The 22,573-nt window shown below is 48.4% G+C and overlaps 1 protein-coding gene and 2 long non-coding RNA genes across 30 annotated transcripts in view; all 3 read right to left on the bottom strand.

Moving 5' to 3' along the window:
* Positions 1-1,571: 1,571 nt before the first annotated feature.
* Positions 1,572-22,573, bottom strand: part of Sec31a (SEC31 homolog A, COPII coat complex component) — a 59,720-nt gene continuing 38,718 nt past the window's right edge. For 6 of the 21 annotated variants that reach the window (XM_052199423.1, XM_052199420.1, XM_052199426.1 and 3 more), the window contains 8 exons: positions 19,972-20,064; positions 19,210-19,333; positions 16,155-16,493; positions 9,225-9,283; positions 6,801-7,061; positions 3,799-3,918; positions 3,332-3,403; positions 1,572-2,128 (listed from right to left, as the gene is read on the bottom strand). In XM_052199423.1, the coding sequence (XP_052055383.1) occupies positions 1,949-2,128; positions 3,332-3,403; positions 3,799-3,918; positions 6,801-7,061; positions 9,225-9,283; positions 16,155-16,493; positions 19,210-19,333; positions 19,972-20,064 (1,248 nt within the window). In that variant the 3' untranslated portion in view covers positions 1,572-1,948. The remainder of the gene's footprint in view (positions 2,129-3,331; positions 3,404-3,798; positions 3,919-6,800; positions 7,062-9,224; positions 9,284-16,154; positions 16,494-19,209; positions 19,334-19,971; positions 20,065-22,573) is intronic. The other 15 variants (XM_052199429.1, XM_052199433.1, XM_052199431.1 and 12 more) reach the window with 5 other exon arrangements.
* On the bottom strand, positions 3,960-6,789 carry LOC127696605 (uncharacterized). 5 transcript variants are annotated; one of them, XR_007980279.1, is made up of 4 exons: positions 5,279-6,789; positions 5,181-5,248; positions 4,817-5,012; positions 3,960-4,748 (listed from the first exon to the last, which is right to left on the bottom strand). It is a non-coding gene; the product is annotated as an uncharacterized LOC127696605 (long non-coding RNA). The 5 variants fall into 5 exon arrangements; XR_007980275.1 differs by lacking the exon at positions 3,960-4,748 and having other exon boundaries at positions 4,762-5,012; XR_007980278.1 differs by lacking the exon at positions 3,960-4,748 and having other exon boundaries at positions 4,770-4,978.
* On the bottom strand, positions 11,571-16,148 carry LOC127696604 (uncharacterized). 4 transcript variants are annotated; one of them, XR_007980271.1, is made up of 3 exons: positions 12,809-16,148; positions 12,670-12,742; positions 11,571-12,634 (listed from the first exon to the last, which is right to left on the bottom strand). It is a non-coding gene; the product is annotated as an uncharacterized LOC127696604 (long non-coding RNA). The 4 variants fall into 4 exon arrangements; XR_007980273.1 differs by having other exon boundaries at positions 12,705-12,742; XR_007980274.1 differs by having other exon boundaries at positions 12,709-12,742.

Raw genomic sequence — 22,573 nt, 5'->3', positions numbered from 1 at the left:
ATAACAAACTGCTCGTTTTATAATCTGTTTTCTTTATACTTCAGTGGGAAAAAAAAACCTGTCATTCAGCTCAGTTTACCTCCATTTGTTGATATGAAATGTCTCCAAGGCTCCGTGCAGCAGTGGGAGCCGGGGATTTGTACCCCCACACTTGGACTTGCTGTCACCAGGCCATGGCCACACTGGGACCTGTCACGAGTCTTACTTTTGGGAATGCATTCCCTTCTTTTTATACTGCTTTCTTCAACACCCCCACCCCCACCTATGGGTTCCTCATGCCAGGGAGAAAGCCTTCAGCTTACCTTCAGCTGGAGTCTTGAACTTGGCCGCATTCAGAGTCCGTCCAGAAGCTGGGCAAACACAGCTGCTGCCATCTCTAGACACGATGCTGACACTGGATGCTGGCTGGCTGGTGCTTTTCCATCTTCTTGCTACAAAACTATTCTTGGCTACAAAGTTGAATTTAACTTTTTAAAGTTCCTGTGTCAGGGAGAGGCAGGGGGAGGGGGGTGTCTCAACAAAGGAAACAGGTTCTTGCGACCTGTTTTACCAAGGCTGTGAGAACCTCCTGGGCAAATTTCCACCTCCCTGAAACAGCCCATCTACCCACCCAGTAATAAAGGGGATTTGCAAGTCATACTGCTCTACCTAAAGGCAGATAATAAGCCACCTGATAGAGAAAGTGGCTGTAGAAAAATAAGGCTTTTATTTAGGAGCCTGGCTGTAATAATGTTTTCTTTCTAAACTTAACCTCAGGACTACAGGTAACTTACTAGAAAACAGGGGAGCAAATCTCTAACTATGAAATAAGACAATTCAATCTTGAATCTAAGCAGACCACTGAACATACTTGTACAGGGAGAATGCAGCCTTGTGTGCGCAGGTATGCAGATGGGGCTGCCTTCCTGCATGCATCCAAAGCTGATCCACTCTGCCTGAGTGTCTGCTAATACACATGGAGCAGCTCCCACAGAGACTTGCTCAGGACCAGGCTAAAGTGTAGCTGGTTTTTTCCCCTCTATGGTAAACAACTCCTACCTCTCTGGGGGTCGAACTAACCTTTTACAGGGCTCACAACCCCTTTGGGGGGATTGACTGACTCTTTCACAGGGGTTGCATAGTAGATATCCTACATATCAGATATTTATATCACAATTCACAAACGTAGCAAAATTACAGTTATGAAGTAGTAACAAAAATAACTTTACGGTTGAGTCACCACAGCATGCGGAACTGAACTGTATTAAAGGGCCGCAGCATGAGGAAGGCCGAGCGCCACGGCTCTATAGCAATGGAATGGAGACCAGGGCCTTGCACACGCCAAGAAGTGCTCCTCCCAGCCGGCGGCCTGTGGGCAGAGGTGATGACCGCCAACCCTGGCAGCCCGAGTCCCGTGCCTGGGACCCATGCTGAGGAAGGAGAGAACTGACCCTACAGGCTGCCCTGACTTCCACAGACAGAGGCATGCCCACACCCACCCACTCAGAAATAGAGAAAGTGCAGTAAAAAGAAAAAGACTAACTGTAAGGTAGGATTACACACTTTAATCTGACTGACACGGAGAAAGCAGGGAAGACATCAGAGAAATTTATTTTAGGTCTGTTTTATACATAGCCAGATGCAATTTTCCTAAAAAGTACACCGAAGTTTTAAAAACCACATTTTGTCAGAATCCCTCAGGAAAGCACACTGTGTAATCCAGGAAAGACGCATTTGCAGAATAGGAAAATCATAACGGGCAACAGGAGGTTAAAACAAAGGAAAGCACCGGGGTCCAAGCAGTTCTAGGGAGTATGCCTGCAGAACTAAAGTCCAAGCTCCTGGGTGGGTGGTGGGTGGCGGGCGGGCGGGCAGGCGACCATGGAGACATGCTAATGAGGGCGTGGTCCCAGCCTTAGCATGGCTTTCTTTGGAGAAGTGGCAATGTCAGTGGACGGTGTGGCTGTGTTCAGACGCCCAGCTTGCTGGCCTGACTGAGGACAACCTTGAGGACAGGCATGAAGGCCGAGGTCTCACTGAAGTTGCTGGTGCTGACGATGTGCGTGTGGACGCTCAGCCCTTCCGAGTAGTTCCTGGTCTCAATGCTCCTCGCAATGCTGTGGAGACCGTTGATGATTGCTGGGGAAAGCTGAAAAGAAAGCAGGCAGGAGGTGAGTGAGCTTAGGGCATCCCACAGTGCTCTGCGAGCACCCAACCCGCAGGTTTACAAGGAGCCTCAGACACTCTTCACCAACGCACAACTAGCTAGCATTTTGGAATGTTTTACACCAGACAAAGGTTTTAGACTTTACTGTAGAGGCCTAGTGAGACGCGTCCTTTATGAATTTCAGTGCTGCAGAGCAGGTCTGTCCTTACTGACTTCTCCTGCAAGCTGACTGCGTACATCTCTTTCCAATGGAGGTTTCCTTCTCCAGTTACGTCCCTGAGCCTTTAACATTTCCCTTGAGTTCAGGAGGCTGTGTATCAGGACAGCACAAAGCTGGGACCCCAGCGACTTGAAGCTTTTTCTACAGCAGATCCTGAACCTGCTGTCCTCTTCTGAGTTCAAGGCCATACAATGCAATTCACCAGCTCTTAACTAGTTTTTCTTTCCATCTTTTGTGATGACTGGGGTGGAACCCAGGGTTGTCAGTGATGATGGGGATGGAACCTGGATTGTCAATGTGCTGGTCGAGTGCTAACCAGAGCCACATCCCAGACTTTAATCACTTTTAATAAGTCTACCTTCTCTTCTGGCATTTAAAAAGTTTTGCTTTTTTTCTTTGCAACCAGCTCTTGCTGTGTTGCCGAGGCTGGATTCACACTCCTGGGCTCAGGTGATCCTCTCACCAGGAAGTGGAATCTCTGGCCCATGCTGCTACCCCTGGCTTCAGCAAGTCAGTTCACGAGGACCACAGTGATTCCTCGCTGTGATTTCTCACAGTCATAGAATACTACCCTGACCAACTGGCAGTGACAACTGGTTTTTCCTTTCTATATCAGCTGTTGTGGGAGAAATCAAGAGTCTTAGACTCCGGAGAGACGAGAGAGTCTTCTCTAGAAAATTGGGTACCTGCGGTGTCTCTGGTCTCTGACATGGGCCATGTAAAATGGGCTTAGGTCAGGTACCCTAGGCTAGCACAGCCCGGTTTGCATTTCTGATGTTTGTTATAAGAAGGGCGGGCTGCGCCTCTTCCGGTCTCTCCCCACCCCACACAACGGGATCTGGGAGAGCCATTCCAGACTTTACGTGACAAGTTCGCCATCCCGCAGAGTGAGTGCTGGTGAGTCACTTTACTAGCAACAAGGAGTCATGGCCTGTCAGAGTCCACCGCCACCTCCCGAACCTTACCGTTTGCTCCCTGAGCCTGTCGTACAGGAACTCCAGGCGTTTGCTGGCGTCATCTAGCTTCCTCTTGGTTTGCTACAGGAGAGGAAAACAGGAGTTACACGTGAATCCTGCACTCAGGATGCTGAGGGTCTGTTTATCAATGCAGTGGAGGTAGCTCTGACCACTTTCAATAATGAAGGAGCACCACAAAGGACTTTAAAAAGAAGGTTTTAAACAAATTTATTTTACAGTTTTAAGTATACACATGTTTCACCTACATGTGTGTGCACCACACATGTGCAGTGCCTTCAGAGGTCAGAAGAGGGCGTCAGAGCCCCTGGGAGTAGAGTTACAGACAGCTGTGAGCTGCCATGTGGCGGCTGGGAATGAGACCTGGTTCTCCCCAATAGTAACAGTGCTGACCCAACTCTCGAGCAGAGGTTATATTTGTACTTAAGTATTAAGTAAACTGAAAAAAGAAGACATACGGGGTCTGCGGCTGAGGAGAGGCAGCGCTGGATAAGGTCCTCAAATGTAGTCTTTAGAATGAGGTGCTCGTCTGGAATAGGTTTCTTGGTAATTTTTTCTGTTGGCAGAGCCTGCACATGCTGAAAGAATTAATGTTATAAAAACAGTAAGTAAGGACCAGAAAGTACTTTATACACAAAGTCCTCATTCTATGTAAGGAGCAGAAAGTGCATTATATACAAATCCTCACTCTATGTGAAGAGAACCAACCGCCTTTGGAGGCAGATCTGTTAAAAATAAAGTGAAGGTCTAACATGTGACTCAGGGGTTTGTGAAGAACTGGATGAGATGCCAGTAGGAGGCGCTAGTGCTCCCTGGACAGCTTTAGCCTGTACACACTAAGGCCTGGGTCCTGGCTAAGCCGACTGCCTGTCCAATACAGGTGAGGCCTGGGGATCAATTCTTGCACTGGACACACACACATACACACACGCCCTGATGTACCTGATGGTTACACACAGTCCCTCATTTGTGTATTCTGCTACGCTTTTATCCCCTTTACAGTTTGCTTTGGTTTTGCTGTAACACCCAGGCTAGCTTGAAATCATGGGGATTCTCCTACCTTAATCTCTAAAGTGCTACAACTGTGGGCCACACCTGACTACTCCTTTACTCTTCTTAAAGGGGGCTGATTACAGAAAACCTGTGAGATGAAGCCAAAGGGTAAGACCGAGCGGAGTGTGGTGGCACTGCCTAGTGACAGCGATGGAGGGCAAGCATGGACTCTCGTCTGCTGCCCTTCTCCTCATCAGTTCATTCTTTCACTCACGCAAAAGACACCAGGCAGTGATGCACTGGAGCTGGCCACGCACTGCTGAGCCGACATAGAAATGACTTCAGTCCTAAGAAGGTTCACAGGCCACTGGGAAAGCAGAAAAGCTTCAAACTGGCAAGGTGTGTGACAGTGTACCTGCCCACACACAGAAAGGTGTGTGACAGTGTACCTACCCACACACAGTAAGGTGTGTGACAGTGTACCTGCCCACACACAGTAAGGTGTGTGACAGTGTACCTGCCCACACACAGTAAGGTGTGTGACAGTGTACCTGCCCACAGTAAGGTGTGTGACAGTGTACCTAACCACAGTAAGGTGTGTGACAGTGTACCTGCCCACACACAGTAAGGTGTGTGACAGTGTACCTGCCCACACACAGTAAGGTGTGTGACAGTGTACCTGCCCACACACGGTAAGGTGTGTGACAGTGTACCTACCCACACACGGTAAGGTGTGTGACAGTGTACCTACCCACACAGTAAGGTGTGTGACAGTGTACCTGCCCACACACGGTAAGGTGTGTGACAGTGTACCTACCCACACACGGTAAGGTGTGTGACAGTGTACCTACCCACACACAGTAAGGTGTGTGACAGTGTACCTGCCCACACACAGTAAGGTGTGTGACAGTGTACCTAACCACAATAAGGTGTGTGACAGTGTACCTGCCCACACACAGTAAGGTGTGTGACAGTGTACCTGCCCACACACAGTAAGGTGTGTGACAGTGTACCTGCCCACACACGGTAAGGTGTGTGACAGTGTACCTACCCACACACGGTAAGGTGTGTGACAGTGTACCTACCCACACAGTAAGGTGTGTGACAGTGTACCTACCCACAGTAAGCTGATGCTGCACCCCCCATCCCCCACAGATGTAGCACACGCAGCCCAGTCTTCATGTGGGTCCCACACAACTGAAGCAGGGCTGTCCCTAAAGCTGTGGCCTGTCTGTGGAGCCTGCGTCCCTAGCTTGGCTGTCTTGTCCAGCCTCAGTGGGAGAAGCGCCTAACCCTGCAGAAACTCGATGTGCCAGGGTTGGGGGATACCTGGGTAGGGGGTACTCCACTCTCTCAGAGAAGGAAAGGGGGAGGGGAGGGACTGTGGGAGGAAGGACTGGGACAGCAATTCAGATGTAAAGTGAAGAAAAATACTAAATAAAGTTTTTAAAAAGTTAATGCTTACAGGAATTCAAAGACACTATAACTCAGATACATAAGATGAGCTTGGCTAACCACTTAACTAAGGAGAGAAAATCATTCTAGACTATAGACAGGAAAGGCCACAGGTCATATGAGGGGACAGAGGGAGGCCAGTGAGACTGGCGTGGAGAGGACTCAGTGCAGGAGTCCTGGAGAGGGCTAACTGTTGGCCCTTATCCATTAAGGATGGGAAGCCATAATGTCCTGGCCAAACACTGAGTAAGACCAGGCGGCGCCACACTTGCAGTCTTGGAGGTGTCTAGGGCAGGATGCTCTCCCCCTCGGCCAGTGTGCATGGCTGAGGAGAGGCAGCAGAGCCAGTGTTTCCCAGGCCGGCTGTCATGTTCCTCACAGTGAGCGCTGACCCCAGCTCTTTACACTCGGATGTAGAGTCAAAACACCCTTGTCCTTCCAGGTAGACTCGGAAACGTGCTACAAGGTTTTAACTTCTGGGACACTGCCAATTAACATTTTCTGTGAAAAGCATACACAAACGTGTCTCCCTATCTAGAGGTAAGGCTAACTTAGGGTTTTTTTAAGAAAGGGTATCTTTGTGTAGCACTGGCTGTTCTGGAATTCATTCTGTAGACCTGGGTGGCCTTGAACCCAGAGATCTACCTGAAAATGTGTGTTACCACACTGAGCTTAGCCTAGGAGGTATTAAGTGTACACACTAAATGACATAACTCCTAACAGTTTTACTAAGCATTTTAAAAGGAAAAACCTATAAGAGCAGCTTCTGCTTAGCAGTCTCAGTCAGATACAGCCAATCTTAACTTGTGTCCTGACTAGATTATGAAAACACTGTACTTATGGAGACATAGTAAACACACACTCCCCAACAGCTCATGCATGGCCACGCCATTATAAAGTGACAGACATGTACTATCAGACTCTTAGAATGAAGCTGCCATTTGAAAACCCTGACGAGCTCGAGTCACCGACCAAGCCTGCTCCCCGTGCACTCCCGCAGATCCACTGATACCTGGATGGTGTTTCCGATGGGAGCTCCCGGGGCCCCTTCAGTGTTGGGCTTGGAGAAGGACGGTGGCATGCCTGCTTGAGCAAGAGGCTGCTGTACACCGTGGAAGGGCTGGCCGCCTGCTAGGTGTGGCTGCGGGAAGGAGGCGTGGCTTGACAGTGGCCCTGGAGCTGAAGGCTGCTGCAGGCCCTGTGACTGGGGATCACCCGAAGGGTTCATGATTGGTGATGTAATGGGAACAGGAGGCATGAAGTTTTTAGGCATCTTTTAAAAGATGAAAAAAACAAAAAGTTAAAGTAGCAAAAGTAAAAAAAGGAAAGGAAAACATTTCTTTAGCTAACAGAAGTCAAGGCCTGAGAGTACCCCACAGTTACATTGCTTAGCAGAATACTCTTTCAAAGGGAGTGTGATGCAGAATTGCAGAGTAAAGCATCCAAGTAGACGCCTCTCTCTCTCTCTCTCTCTCTCTCAGGGCCATCTCCCTGTCCTCCCACAGACTCACTCCGTGTGTGCGCCGTGTGCACGTGTGCACGTTCCATGACAACAGGATGTAATTCCAGTTTCATAGATCACTATGGAGCTACTACTTGGCACTAAAAACAGCAGATGAGGTTTCAGATTACTATCAGCTTTTTATTGGGGTTTCCTTACTGACTTAATGTCCCCCAGTGCTCTGTTCTAGCCTGTATTCTTGGAGAATGAAATCACCAAGAATTTATTATACAGCTTCTGAGAAAGGAAAAAGAAACACTATTTATACTCAATAGTTTGTAAAAACTGATTGACATATAAACAATCAATACAGGTCATTTCTTCACTTAATGTTATTTGTGACAGGGACAGCAAAGTGGCTCAGTGGACAATTGCCAGCAAGCCCAAGGACCTGAGTCCAGTCTCCGGGACTTACCAGCTCTCTACAAGGTGTCTCCTGACCTATACACAGTGTGGCACACTTATGAGTGTATGGCTGGCACAGGCAAACCCACACACACACACACACACACACACTGGGGTGGGAGGGTGGGAATCAGAAATGCTTTTTTAAAAAAGTATTGCAAGGGACTAGAGAGATGGCTTAGTGGTTAGGGACACTGGGTTCATTTTCCAGCACATGACAGTTCACAACTGTCTATAACTCTAGTTCCAGGGGATCCTACAACCTCACAAACATACATACAAACAAAACACCAATACACATAAAATAAAATAAATCATTAAAAAATGTTGTATAATCATGATTATTGCTAGAATACCAAAGGACCAAAGAAACTTCTAAAACTCAACAGCAAAGTCAAAAATTCTGCTTCCTGCTGCCTGAGAGGCCTGCGGGGCTGACAATTTTAAAGAGGCATTCTTTAGTTTACACCACTGTCAGCTCTCCTGGGGTAAGGATGGGTAAGGAAAGGTCATCTGACATAGGCTCTCACTACAGAGTCAGACCAAGCCTGGCCTCAGACTATGGCTGGAATCTGGGCTGTTGGTTTCCATGGCCTTAGCCTCTTATTCTAAAGACTGAAATAAGGGTTCATGGTAAAGCAACTTTATTTAAAGCAAAAAAGCAGAGGAAGGCAGATTTTGCTGAGTTCCAAGACAGCCAGGAGTACACAGAAACGCTGTCTCAGTTTGGGACGTGGGGGAGAGCAGAGTAGAAACACTGTCAAGACAAGTCACAAACAAGACAGCAGGACACACGAAGGAGGTTGCTTGGTGGTCCTAGGCTTGCTGGTATTGCTGGGGTCCAAAGGCAAGGGCCTGGCTAGTAAGTGTAGCTTTCATTCTCTATTTTGATTGATAGGTTAATTTACTTAATCATCTTTCCACTGCAAATATGGTTTAATCACATGCAAGCTGAATTGTGCAGACTTAGACGGAGAGCAGGAAGCTCCGCCCACCCATGGCTGACCTGTGGACAGGGCTGCTTTATTACACATGAACCCAATGCTCGTCCAGGCTAGATCAGCCTGTCTGCTCTTGTACTTGACAATTAGCAGTGCATGACTGGATAGAGTCGTCCAAGTCTGGTGGTCAGGAAGGGGAGGAGAAACCTACTGCACTGTTCAGAGTGGGTTCGTGTGCCGCTCAATGGAGGACTAGAGCCGAGGCTGCTGGGTGCCTTGTTTGGAGAGGAAGTTTGTACAAGGAATGCGCACCAAGTGTCACAGGTTGCCAAGCACACTGTTAGGAGATGCCAGCACAGGCCAAGCCAGGAAGCCCAGGTTCCTAGGCCATCACCCTGTGCTTGCCTGCCACATCCTCCCAGGCATGGGGACCACAGCCGTGCGCCACTCACAGCGCAGGGTAAGGCTTTGAGCTTCCCTGTCTAGCTTCCCTCCTTTTGCCATGGATTAGAAGAAAACTCGGTAGGATGCATTTTATATACATTAAGTGTGCTGTGCTCCACGGAGCATAGAGAACTTCCTCCATTACCTTCTTCTTCTTCGGGTCTCTGTTCAAAGCGGGAGGATCATTCCAACCATTCTGAGGACCTAGAACAGAAGACATTTTCCTTCAGAACCCTAAAAAGTTCTCCTTAACTGTGAGGTAACTGCCACACAGGCTCACCAATCAGCCGGGGTCACACAGGGCTTGCCTTAGACAACATATCCTGATGGTACTGCTACGTAAAGGGACCGTCCTACACTTCAGGCCTAAGTCCTTCTGTCTAAACTGACAGCCAGCCTTCAAAGTCAGCTCTCTCTCCTCTCCTGATAAAGGAAAAATCGGTTGGCCGAGTGTGTCTGCTCAGCTCTGTCACACTCGATGTACAGAGAAGAGGGGAGAGAGCCCTCTAGTGCCAAAAGAGCAACTCAACACACACGCCAGCACATGCTGAACATGGCTCTATCTTTTAAAAAAAGTTTCTAGGCCAGGTAGCAACTCAGTGATGGAATGTCTGCTCAGAACAGGAGGCCGGGGCCCACGCCCAGTAACACAGGACAAACACGGAATAGCAGTAGTAACGCTCATCATTTCCTGCCCTGTGACACTGTGGTCACACACAGCGGCTTCCGCAGAAACTGAACACCCAATGTGCTGGCTTCTCAAGGTAAGAAGAGACGGAGCCGGCCATGAGTAGCGCGTACTGTTTAGTGCCAGCACATTGCAACATGCCACAGTCAGACAGCTTCCAAATCACAGGCCTGGCCACTGATACCTGGCCATGAACGCAGACAGCTGCTAAAGCACAGGTATGTGCGTGAACATGTGAAGACACACAGTGAGTTGGTTTGGGGAACACCCTCCCCTCACCCTGTCCCCTTTGCTTGTTGAGCTGATACAAATTATTATATCACAACAAAACTGCTTGGCAAACCAAAGAAAGTGGACAAGGTCTGCTCTTTCCCTCAACACTATGGACTTAGCTGCTTTGTTGTTGAACAGAACTTCCTACATGCTCACCATGAGACAGGCCCAACAGGGCTCTCAACAGTCAGGAGTCGGTCCAAGCTATTGCGTCACTTCTGCCTAACGCATTCTTGAATGAGCACCACACAGGAATCACTGAACCCACCACCCCATGTTCATAGCTGCACACACCAATCCTGTCATGCTCACTGAGACGGCAGCTTCCATGATTTAGAGCTGGAGTCGTTACATACATTTAATCACTTCTAAAATTTGATTCAATTAAGAAGCCAAATAAAAATGATACTGACCACATGCATTATTGTTAATGCCCATTCATTAGCTGTATTTAATGATTAAATTATTTACTAAGGTATGTTTTACAACCAATTCACCTTCCAGTATAGATGCCTGGTCTTGGAAAAATTGATTTTCTGTAGACAAAATGTAAAAGTCACTTAGATAGTATCACGGAAGACATTCTAAAATTATCACTTTATACTTTTTCTTCCCTGATTAACAGGACCCAGAAAAAGCAAACTCACCTCAAAGGAACAAAACTTTACAATTTTTTAAGTTACTTATTGACAGTGTCTCTAACTAGATAGCCTGGTCTGCTCTCAGTGTAGCCCAGGCTGCTCACTAAGTAGCACAGGCTGACCTTAAACTCATGATCCTCCTCCCTTAGCCTCTCAAGTGCTGGAATTACAAATATGTACTACCACAATTGCCCTAAAACTTACTCTTAAATGAAGTTATGTGAAATGTCTTCTGTCCAATTACAAAAGTCATTCTTTTTTTTGTTTTTGTTGTTATTAATTCCTTTAAGTTCTATCAAATGCAACAAACTCTAAAACAGCACTGTCTCCTCTAACAGAGGCTCATCCTTCATGTAAGCACAGTGTCTCCCTAGTTCTCTCCTGACAGTTTCTCTAGGTGTCAGTGGAGCTCAGCACATCCTAAGGGCACAGCACTTCCCCGCCGTATGCCAGCAAGTGTCATGGTGGCATAATTCAAAGCCGTGGACCTATGCTGCCTGAGAACCTGTTCAAGTAGAGTAATGTGTGAGGCTAAGGTAGGACCTAACGTTGCCTTTCCAGAAAGTTCTTAAGTGACACCAGTGCTACTGTCAAGCCTCTTGCAGAGGGTAAGAGTACACACTGAACACGCTACGCCCACTGTCAGGTTCTTAGGCTGGGCAGGCCCAGAGCACCTCAGAAGCACGGACGTGGGTCTACTGAGGTCTACTACCGGTCTATGTCTGCACATACCTCTCAGACCCAGCCAGCTTCAGTGGGCAGGGCACGAGTCAAGAGAACAGCCCTCGGCTATGCGCCCTCTGCCCCCCCCATCCTCTGCCTCGCCTGCCTTCCCCCCCATCCTCTGCCCCAGCCTGCCCCCCCCCCCCCCCCCCGCTATCCTCTGCCCCGGCCTGCCCTTGGCTATCCTCTGCCCCAGCTCACGGAACACAAGGGACCGAGATGGCTTCTCTAGTTCCCAAGCAGGCCTGCAAGTGCTCTGCTCTCACCAAGCTGCAGCACAAGTACATCTGGACAGCAGTTTTCACAGGATCCCTTATTGACAGCACGGAGGTCATAACAGTTAGACTCAAAACCAGAACCAGAATCAAAGGAGCAGAGATTCTGGAGAGAGAGAGAGAGGGTCAGCCGCCTAGCTCCACGGCTATCATATTTTTGAAAGTGTTTTCTCTTAGAAACAAATACAAAGTAAGCCAAGAAAAAGAGTGAGACAGCACCCACTCACTCAGCCTAGACAGTGACACAGGAAACAGCACCCACCCAGCCTAGACAGTGACACGGGAAACAGCACCCACCCAGCCTAGACAGTGACACAGGAAACAGCACCCACCCAGCCTAGACAGTGACACGGGAAACAGCACCCACTCACTCAGCCTAGACAGTGACACAGGAAACAGCACTCACTCAGCCTAGACAGTGACACAGGAAACAGCACCCACCCAGCCTAGACAGTGACACGGGAAACAGCACTCACTCACTCAGCCTAGACAGTGACACGGGAAACAGCACCCACTCACTCAGCCTAGACAGTGACACAGGAAACAGCACCCACCCAGCCTAGACAGTGACACGGGAAACAGCACTCACTCAGCCTAGACAGTGACACAGGAAACAGCACCCACCCAGCCTAGACAGTGACACGGGAAACAGCACCCACTCAGCCTAGACAGTGACACGGGAAACAGCACTCACTCACTCAGCCTAGACAGTGACACGGGAAACAGCACTCACTCACTCAGCCTAGACAGTGACACGGGAAACAGCACTCACTCACTCAGCCTAGACAGTGACACAGGAAACAGCACTCACTCAGCCTAGACAGTGACACGGGAAACAGCACTCACTCAGCCTAGACAGTGACACAGGAAACAGCACCCACTCACTCAGCCTAGAGAGTGACACAGGAAACAGCACTCACTCACTCAGCCTAGACAGTGACACAGGAAACAGCACCTACTCAGCCTAGACAGTGACACGGGAAACAGCACTCACTCAGCCTAGACAGTGACACAGGAAACAGCACTCACTCACTCAGCCTAGACAGTGACACGGGAAACAGCACTCACTCAGCCTAGACAGTGACACGGGAAACAGCACCCACTCAGCCTAGACAGTGACACGGGAAACAGCACTCACTCAGCCTAGACAGTGACACAGGAAACAGCACTCACTCACTCAGCCTAGACAGTGACACGGGAAACAGCACTCACTCAGCCTAGACAGTGACACGGGAAACAGCACCCACTCAGCCTAGACAGTGACACGGGAAACAGCACTCACTCACTCAGCCTAGACAGTGACACAGGAAACAGCACCCACTCAGCCTAGACAGTGACACGGGAAACAGCACCCACTCAGCCTAGACAGTGACACGGGAAACAGCACCCACTCAGCCTAGACAGTGACACAGGAAACAGCACCCACTCAGCCTAGACAGTGACACGGGAAACAGCACCCACTCAGCCTAGACAGTGACACGGGAAACAGCACCCACTCAGCCTAGACAGTGACACGGGAAACAGCACTCACTCACTCAGCCTAGACAGTGACACAGGAAACAGCACCCACTCAGCCTAGACAGTGACACAGGAAACAGCACCCACTCAGCCTAGACAGTAACACGGAGACCACTTTCTGCCACAGGGACCTGTGCTGTTGCCACTTCACCCAGGAATAGGGGCAGCGTGTGTCACAATCTCTCCCATGAGGAAACCTCAGATTATCTCCTGCGCGCCACTTCGGTCACCCCCTTGGCAGCCCAGAGTCGCTCAGCAGACTCTTTCCTAGTGCATGATCTACAGACTCCTTAGCCTACTGCAGGAGGCTAGTCAAAATGTGACACATACAAAATCTTATTTTGTAGGAGTTACTTGCTATTCCTTAGAAATACACTGGTCTTTTATGCCTCTCTACTTCTTTGATAATTCCAATTACAGAGGGAACAGGTTCTCATTAGGAACTGAATAATTAGCAGTGGTGGTGCATGCCTGTAACCCCAGCACTTGGAAATCTGTAGGATCTAACAGTAATTACCCACTGGTCAGCTGGAATTTCTAAATCTCAAACATTAACTCATGATCCAAGACACATTACAGTATGACAAACTTTCTAGTCACAATTATGCAACTTCAACAAAATCTTCAGGAAATCCAAAGGAAAGCATGGTGAGGTAAGTGTAGCTAAGCCGTCCGGGAGGCTGACATGCAGGAGAACCGGCAGTGAGCCATGTGCAGTGCATGCTGAGCGCCAGGGAAGGTCAGTGTGGGCGCTCTTCCTGTTAGCCATTCCGCCTGTCAGCCGGGTGACACCAGTACAGTGGACGTGCAAACATACTTCTGCCTACGGCAGAAAACAATACTGTGCACAGTTTCATTTTCTGTGCAAATATTATTTTCTACGGACAGTGACAAAAGCCTCCAGCAGTGGTGCTGGCGAATTCTCGTAATCCCACCACTGAGAAGTCTCTATGCTGACACGAGAGCTCCAACACCCAGCACAGAATGCGCTGCGAGGACACCGACCCAGGTTAAACCGGAGCAGCAGCGGGTGAGCTCTGAGACTGCTCGCAATACTGAGAAGCTCCAGTTTCCTCATCCACAATCTATAAGTCTGAGAGATTGCTTCTCAGGGTTGTGAAGACCGAGGGCAAGACATACAGCAAATGCCAGGTCATGCCCAAGGCATTTTAATAAGAGAGTTCCCCTTCTACTTCTGCACCACTTAAGAGGGCATTTACTTGAGCCCACACCTATCTTTTACTGAAGAATCATATCCAGCTGCTCAGAATGGTTGCTTATCTAGGTTTAAAGGTTATTTTGGGTACTGGAGTGAGCAGGGCTGGAGTGAGCAGAGGTCTTGAGTTCAATTCCCAGCAACCACATGATGGCTCACAGCCATCTGTACAGTCACAGCATACTCATATACATAAAAATAAATACATCTTAAAAAATATTGTAAAGGGTATTTGGAAGTCTAGGAGCTAGTGCCCATTTCTAAACCATCAAGCTACTAGGGCGTGTCTGTGGTATAGTAACTGAAATGTGTGCAGTGCTCTCCTCTTCCATGGTCAACTTTGTCCACAGTTATTAAGTAGAATATTAAACATCTGTAAGGTCGGGCGGTGGTGGAGCATGCCTTTAATCCCAGCACTCTGGGAGGCAGAAGCAGGTAGATTTCTGAGTTTGAGGCCAGCCTGGTCTACAGAGAGAGTTCTAGGACAGCCAGGACTACACAGAGAAACCCTGTCTCAAAAAAACCCAAAAAACATCTGTAAGCAATAGCTGAGAAGTCTGATACACTCGCTTCAAGACCGAAGAGTACAAGCTGTCCCTTTGGACAGCTTTGTCCAATGCATCCATCCATCATATATAGACTACCCTTACCTCAGTTAACAGTGAGTGAACACTGTACCGATGCTGGCAAGTTAGTACAGTCTGTTTTAATTTTTAGTTTCTGTCGATCCCTTATTATTCTTAGTTAATAAGCAGTTTATTACACATGGGGTTGGTGGTATATGGTATCAAACATCAGCTGAACTTCCACAGATAAAAGCCAAGACAACGCAAATTTCCAAAATCCTTGTAGTGTGTAATTTCTGCTCTTTGGATGTTAATATTACATATTAGAAAATGGGGAAAGAGGTGAGTTTATAATTCTGGGATCAATTACAAAATTTTAAAGGTAGTAATATTTTAAAAATATTTTATATCCATATTTATTGTATTTATTTGAAAAGAATGCCTCTACCACAGACTATGATACTTTTATCAGAGTTACTCTTAGCATTTAAACCAGAAAACTGCAGAACAGCCTCTGCCAGAGCAGCTCAGGATCAGGGTTAAACGCGTCTTCCTCCACCCTGCTGCCCCACTAGTGTGAGCACACATTATACTCTGAAGAGGGGGATGTCTGTCAAATGCTGATGCCCGGGCCTTACTTTAAGATTTCTTAGCTTCTCACACTTATTTCCTCGTGTTTGTGGAGGTCAGAGGTCAACCTCCAGAAGTCAAGTCTCTTCAGCAAGCTTGTCCGGCTCACAGCAGGTGAGCCGCCCACCCACAAGGGCACTTTAACAACGCGGAGCACTGGTCAGCTCAAGTAAAGAACTGGGCTGGAGGCACAGCTTAGCACTGGAGCTGTCGCTAGCGCTTGAGGCCTCGGCTCAACTCCCAGGATGCCCTACCCGCCCCGCCCTCCAACACTCTGCACTTCACCTGACAGTATCCCCCATCACTGTCCTGCCAACTAATTTTCTACCTTTTAAAGCACGTGCAGCAGCAGGTTATCCAGGTTTAGTATTTTGAAGTGCTAGTCTGGGCTGACGTTCGTTACAGGAGGCTCACACTCATGCAGTTTTAGAATTTGTTATAAAAACTCAGCCGATACCCACGTTACTCCGCTCACAAACACTTGGAGATAATGCCCCGCCCCCCGCTCAGGAGGCCACGCAGACAGACCCCTTCCAAGCGCAGACCTGTTCTTTGGGACGCAGGCAGCTCGCTGGCAGCAGGCGGTGTACCTGTTGTTCCAGGAGGCAGTGCGTAAGCTGAGGACGGCGGTGGAGCTCCAGGTCCGCCGTGCTGGAAGGATGCTCCGGAGGAGGGGGGAGGAGGGAAAGCAGCGGCAGAGCTGGAGGGAGGTGAGGAGGCTTGCTGTGCCGGGTACAGCGGAGGCTGCCCAGGATAGGAAGCGACAGGAGGTATGTACGGGCTGTTAGGGTAAGCGTTAGAGGCAGGAGGAGCAACAGGCTGTTGAGGGTGATACACCGCTGACCCCCCTGTTCCGAAGGAATACTGCTGGGCTGGCTGGTAAGCTACACCAAGGGGAAGAAACAGAAATCTGTAATTAGTTACATGTTTACTCACACTGAAGTAGGAAGGAAAAGTACTGAGATCACAGAAGATGGTCTTAATCATTAACCTTATAACAGGAAGACCAACGGCTGGCACTTATGCCTGGGGATGGAGCTGAGTGACTGAGCACGTGCCTAGCACGGAGAACAACCTGGCTTCCATCTCCAGCAACTCAAAGATACACAGAAAAACAGTAACAACACAAAGCCTTAGCATGCTCCCTCGGAGAGACATGGACGTCAGATCCAAGAGCCGACAGGACTGACCCTTCTCTGAGAGTGCCTGCTGCTGTGAAGACTGCAGAGAGCCGCGAGCCACCAGATGGCGCCATGAGAACTTGTGGGCCCAGAGCCTGCACTTGTCTGGAAAACCCTAGATGATGTTGGTAGCTGACTTCAGCCTCCACCCTCAAACATCTGACAGAGCCTAACACTGCATAGGCAGGGTGGGGAGGGGGGAAAGGAGAGGGGAGAGGGGCAGTGAGAGGGATAGGAAGAGGGGCGGGGAGGGGGGAGACACATAGGGGAGAGGAGAAGGGAAGAGGGACAGGGAGAAGGGAGAGGAGAGAGGGACAGGGAGAAGGGAGAGGAGAGAGGGGCAGGGAGAGGGATAGGAAGAGGAGGAAGAGGGGCAGGGGAGAGGGGCGGGGGGGGGGGCGAGGGATAGGAAGAGGGGCAGGGGAGAGGGGCTATGTAGACCAGGCTGGGCTCAAACTCACAAACTCCTTCCTTTACGCCCCGGGGATGGAATTAAAGGCCTGCATCCCCGTGCCTCGGTGCATGTTTTATTTTTTTCAAGTGTAACTGCTCTCTTTGTCAAAGAACAGACAAATCTAAGACTGTACACACATAAAGTCTTAGCTTTGGCACAACAAGAGAGCATCATTTGTTCATGGCTGCAAAACATACACTACCGTGGAGCAGGATACGAAGAATCTGTGTGGGTGAGCATGTGTGTGCCCTGTACTTTCTGTGTGGGTGAGCATGTGTGTGTGTCCTGTACTTTCTGTGTAGGTGAGCATGTGTGTGTGCCCTGTACTTTCTGTGTGGGTGAACATGTGTGTGTGTCCTGTACTTTCTGTGTGGGTGAGCATGTGTGAACCCTGTACTTTCTGTGTGGGTGAGCATGTGTGTGCCCTGTACTTTCTGTGTGGGTGAGCATGTGTGAACCCTGTACTTTCTGTGTGGGTGAGCATGTGTGTGTGCCCTGTACTTTCTGTGTGGGTGAGCATGTGTGAACCCTGTACTTTCTGTGTGGGTGAGCATGTGTGTGTGTCCTGTACTTTCTGTGTGGGTGAGCATGTGTGTGTGCCCTGTACTTTCTGTGTGGGTGAGCATGTGTGAACCCTGTACTTTCTGTGTGGGTGAGCATGTGTGTGTGCCCTGTACTTTCTGTGTGGGTGAGCATGTGTGTGTGCCCTGTACTTTCTGTGTGGGTGAGCATGTGTGTGCCTTGTACTTTCTGTGTGGGTGAGCATGTGTGTGTGCCCTGTACTTTCTGTGTGGGTGAGCATGTGTGTGCCCTGTACTTTCTGTGTAGGTGAGCATGTGTGTGTGTCCTGTACTTTCTGTGTGGGTGAGCATGTGTGAACCCTGTACTTTCTGTGTGAGTGAGCATGTGTGTGCCCTGTACTTTCTGTGTGGGTGAGCATGTGTGAACCCTGTACTTTCTGTGTGGGTGAGCATGTGTGTGTGCCCTGTACTTTCTGTGTGGGTGAGCATGTGTGTGTGCCCTGTACTTTCTGTGTGGGTGAGCATGTGTGAACCCTGTACTTTCTGTGTGGGTGAGCATGTGTGTGTGCCCTGTACTTTCTGTGTGGGTGAGCATGTGTGTGTGCCCTGTACTTTCTGTGTGGGTGAGCATGTGTGTGCCTTGTACTTTCTGTGTGGGTGAGCATGTGTGTGTGCCCTGTACTTTCTGTGTGGGTGAGCATGTGTGTGTGCCCTGTACTTTCTGTGTAGGTGAGCATGTGTGTGTGCCCTGTACTTTCTGTGTGGGTGAGCATGTGTGTGTGCCCTGTACTTTCTGTGTGGGTGAGCATGTGTGTGCCTTGTACTTTCTGTGTGGGTGAGCATGTGTGTGTGCCCTGTACTTTCTGTGTGGGTGAGCACGTGTATGCCCTGTACTTTCTGTGTGGGTGAACATGTGTGTACACCCTGTACTTTCTGCTCAATTTTGCTGTAAAGCTAATTCATTTTTAAAAGCCTACACTAATAAATAAAGCCAACAATAATAAATAAAATGGAAACCAACAATAATAAAACAATAAATATAAAAAAAAATAAACAAAACCACAAATGTCCAATGAACTAACTTGCCAAAACTGTGGTGTGTGTCAAGTTGCCTGAAGAAAAAGAATATACTGGCTAATTTTTGCAGCTGTCTTTGTCTATACCAAACCGTAAGACACATTATTCATTTTACAGGCCTCACATGACCCAGGAACAGAGGGCACCACTGCGCTGAACAGGGTGACACAGCAGCCACTTCCTAGCACAGACTCTAAACACCTCCCCCTTTCCTGGTCTATCGAAGCAAGCCGTCGCACTGAGCGACACCCTAGGCCCCCTGATTTTACCTGTCAAAACGGACTGGACCATGGTTTAGCTGCCACTAAGTACATGAAGGGAGGCAGGCTACTGTGAAGGCGCCAAGGCCCAAGGCCCCGTTACTTACGCTGCGGCTGTGGGTAAGGTGGCAGCTGGCTGTGCACATGGCCTGGAGACGTAGGCAACGGGGCGGTGGTGCTTGGGATAGCATTGCCGTGCATTATGAACCCTGGAGGCGGAGGGTTTTCTCCCTGGGAATGGGAATAGAGTAAACAGGAAGGTTATATTTGGGACCAAGTCTCACCAGTAGCCCTGCAGTCTCTGAAATGGAATGGGTGTTATTTTTTTAAGCTATTATATGAGGAAACTGCAGTTGGCCTATCCTATCTTGCTCGGAACCCGTTCTGAGTGATCTAAAGGTCCAAACTGACTGCAGAGAACGGACGGCAGCAGCAAGGCCTCTTCTACAACAGGGTGGAGAGCACTGTGGTAACACCGCAAGTTTCATCTCTACTAACTCCCATTGACTGCTCCGGACTCTCGAGATAAATAGCATAAGGGGACTTTTGGTTTTCTTCCATTTCTGCATTCTTACAAGAAAGAGAAACATCTTCAGAAAATTCAATTTAAACCATTATTTGAACCTTGGTTGAGATTTTTCTAGCTCAAGTAAATTTAGAACTGCAGAAGAAGAGAAGGGCAAGAGAATAAATTAATAGCACTAGAAATTGCAGCTGTATCCCACAAGCAATAAAATGCACCGAGCAGGCAGATGGATGCAGAGAAGGGGCTGGAGAGAACAGAGGGAGAGGGGAGAGCATATCTAATCATCTATAGAATCAGGTGATAGCTCTATATAGTGTTATATATAGTCAGTGAGCAGATATACCTGTGTGTCAGAGGGAGAGGCTGCAGGTGGCTGGCTGGGGAGGGCAGTGGGAGTTTTGTTACTCCAGGTAGTGACAGTAGGGGCAATTCTAACCTGAATTGAACAAAGAAATACCAATCACAGAAAATAAAAAATAAAAACGTTAAAAGAAGAAAACAAACAACTCAAAAGGGCTTAATAGCAAGATGCGAAGCAAAAGTCAAAGCAGTGAGATTACACATAGCAAGGCAATGGCTTCCAGGCCGCCTGGTTCCAAAGGAAAAACAACCAAATAGCTGGAGGGAGGCAGGAAAGACAGTGTGAAAACCCCAGTCAGCACAAGAAGCAGCTCATCTGAAAGTGAATGAGGCAGCTGGAGAGGTAGTTCAGTGGTTAAAGACACTGGCTACCCTTCCAGAGAACTGGGGTTCAATTCCCATCACCCACAGGACAGATCACAACTATCTGTGACTCCAGCCCCAGGGGATCTGGTGTACATGCAGGTAAAACATTAACACATAATAAATGAATAAATAAATACATAAGTAAATAATAAAAAGAGAGAGTGGGAAGAGGTCCTTAGTAGAGAAAGACGACCCTTGGGCGGGAACCTGAGTGCCCATCTCCATGCTGCTATTGACCAGCGACAGGCCCGCCGAGCCCGTCACAGGCAGTAGGTATGCTTCCCTCAGAACACCCAGCCAAATCCCACAGTCCAGATGACTTGGCTCACCCTGAGCCCTCCTTAGAGCTGACTTTAAGGTCCACACGACGCCGACTCGGAGGACAGGGTTAGGGCTGAGCTGGCCTCTACTACCCCAGGCTGCTTACTCTCAAGTTCAGTCTAAAAGTTTTTCTAAAACCTTCTTTTTTAAAAACTTATTTCAGACACACCAGAAGAAGGCATCAGATCAGATTACAGATCATGGTCGTAAGCCACCATGTGGTTGCTGGGAAATGAACTCAGGACTTCTGGAAGAGCAGTCAGTGCTCTTAAACTGCCGAGCCATTTCTCCAGGCCTTCCTAAAACCGGTTCAAGCCATCAAAATCCTTTTTGGTACGCAAATCTTTATAGAACTCCAGCACAGACATATGCATATAAAATAATTTTCCTCTTTTCCTCCCCTTCCACCTGCAAACACTGCTTTTAAAACTCCACACCACCGACCTCATCCATGCAGCAAGAAAATCCCTGTTCATTTGATGGAATTTACCTGCTTTTCTTAAGATACAAGATTGGTAAAAGTGAAACAATTATTTTCTGATTTTGCTGTTTTATTTTGAGCCTGGATCTTGCTACGTAGCTCTGGTTGACCTGGGGTTTGCTGTGGCCTCGAGGAGGCTGGCCTCCGACTCAGAGAGCTCTGCCTGTACCCACCCCCCGAGTGAACTGAATATGCAAGTGCTGCACTACTATGCCCAACAAACCCAACAGTCTGTAAATGCTCTCAACATTTCTCAGAAAGAGACAAGGCAAAGGCACACGCGCCTCCCCGAGTGCAGCACGCCCTGCCTTATTAGCACCTCAGGAGACATCTGAGCCGTTAGCCTTCAGCCAGCTGTGCAGGGCACAGATGACACCTCTGGGCCTTGAACCCTGCAAGGTCTTGTGACATCCCACCCTCCTCTCTGTTGACCTGGTCAACATTTCACCTGCATTTCCATGACAGCTTTCTAAGTGCAATGTCCATAAGGGTAGAGAATTGTGCAGCTTGTTTCCCAGGAATAATGCCACAGCAAGCCTGATGCCAGACACTCACCGAGAGTTGCAGTGAGTGCTTGCACAGTGAATGGGGGAAGCACCCAGAAACACAGTGCTCTACAGGGTAAAGCTGATCTGCATACAGTCTGATTGAGCACTGTTCTTGTTCAGTTCTGAAGAAGGACTGATTCAAGGTACAAGAAAGAGAGCGTTAACTGATCCAGGTCCCTCACGATTTTACATTTACTTTTCTTTTCTTTTCTTTCTTTTTTTTTTTTTTTTTGGTTTTTTTGGATTGGGTTTTTTCGAGACAGGGTTTCTCTGGATAGCTCTGGCTATCCTGGACTTCACTCTGTAGACCAGGCTGGCCTCGAACTCAGAAATCCGCCTGCCTCTGCCTCCCAGAGTGCTGGGATTACAGGTGTGCGCCATCCCTGGCCGTCTAGATTTACTTTTCCTATAATGAAAAAATAAAATCCTGTTGACTCTATCACCAAGTTGTTCTAACTGAAATGTCAACTTCATTAACAGTCAAGACTATTTATACTTTATTTTTAAAAAGTACCTTCCATTTAAGCATATGAAGGAAGGGCACTGTGTGGTAGCACACACTTTAACCCCACCACTCTGGAGAAAGAGGCAAGTGGATCTCATGAATTCAAGGCCAGCCTGATCTACATACTAAGTTCCAGGCCATCGAGGGCTTACATGGTAAGACACTGTCAAGGAAAGGAAAAGAAAAGATTATGTGTTGGTCTGTACATACAGTTTGCATATGAAACTGTAAAAACCAACACAATCACATTTTATGGCAGAAACACAAGAGTAAATAAAGCCAGCAATCCTATTCCAACGCTTCACAGCCTGTAGTCCGTTCTCTTTACTCAGCGTTTGTGTCCGGGTTACGTCTCCTGAGTGTG

This window comes from Apodemus sylvaticus, chromosome 11 (genome assembly GCF_947179515.1).
Source record: "Apodemus sylvaticus chromosome 11, mApoSyl1.1, whole genome shotgun sequence".
Lineage (NCBI taxonomy): Eukaryota > Metazoa > Chordata > Mammalia > Rodentia > Muridae > Apodemus > Apodemus sylvaticus.
The sequence above is the reverse complement of the archived record's forward strand: the minus strand, read 5'-3'. Positions and strand labels throughout refer to the sequence as shown.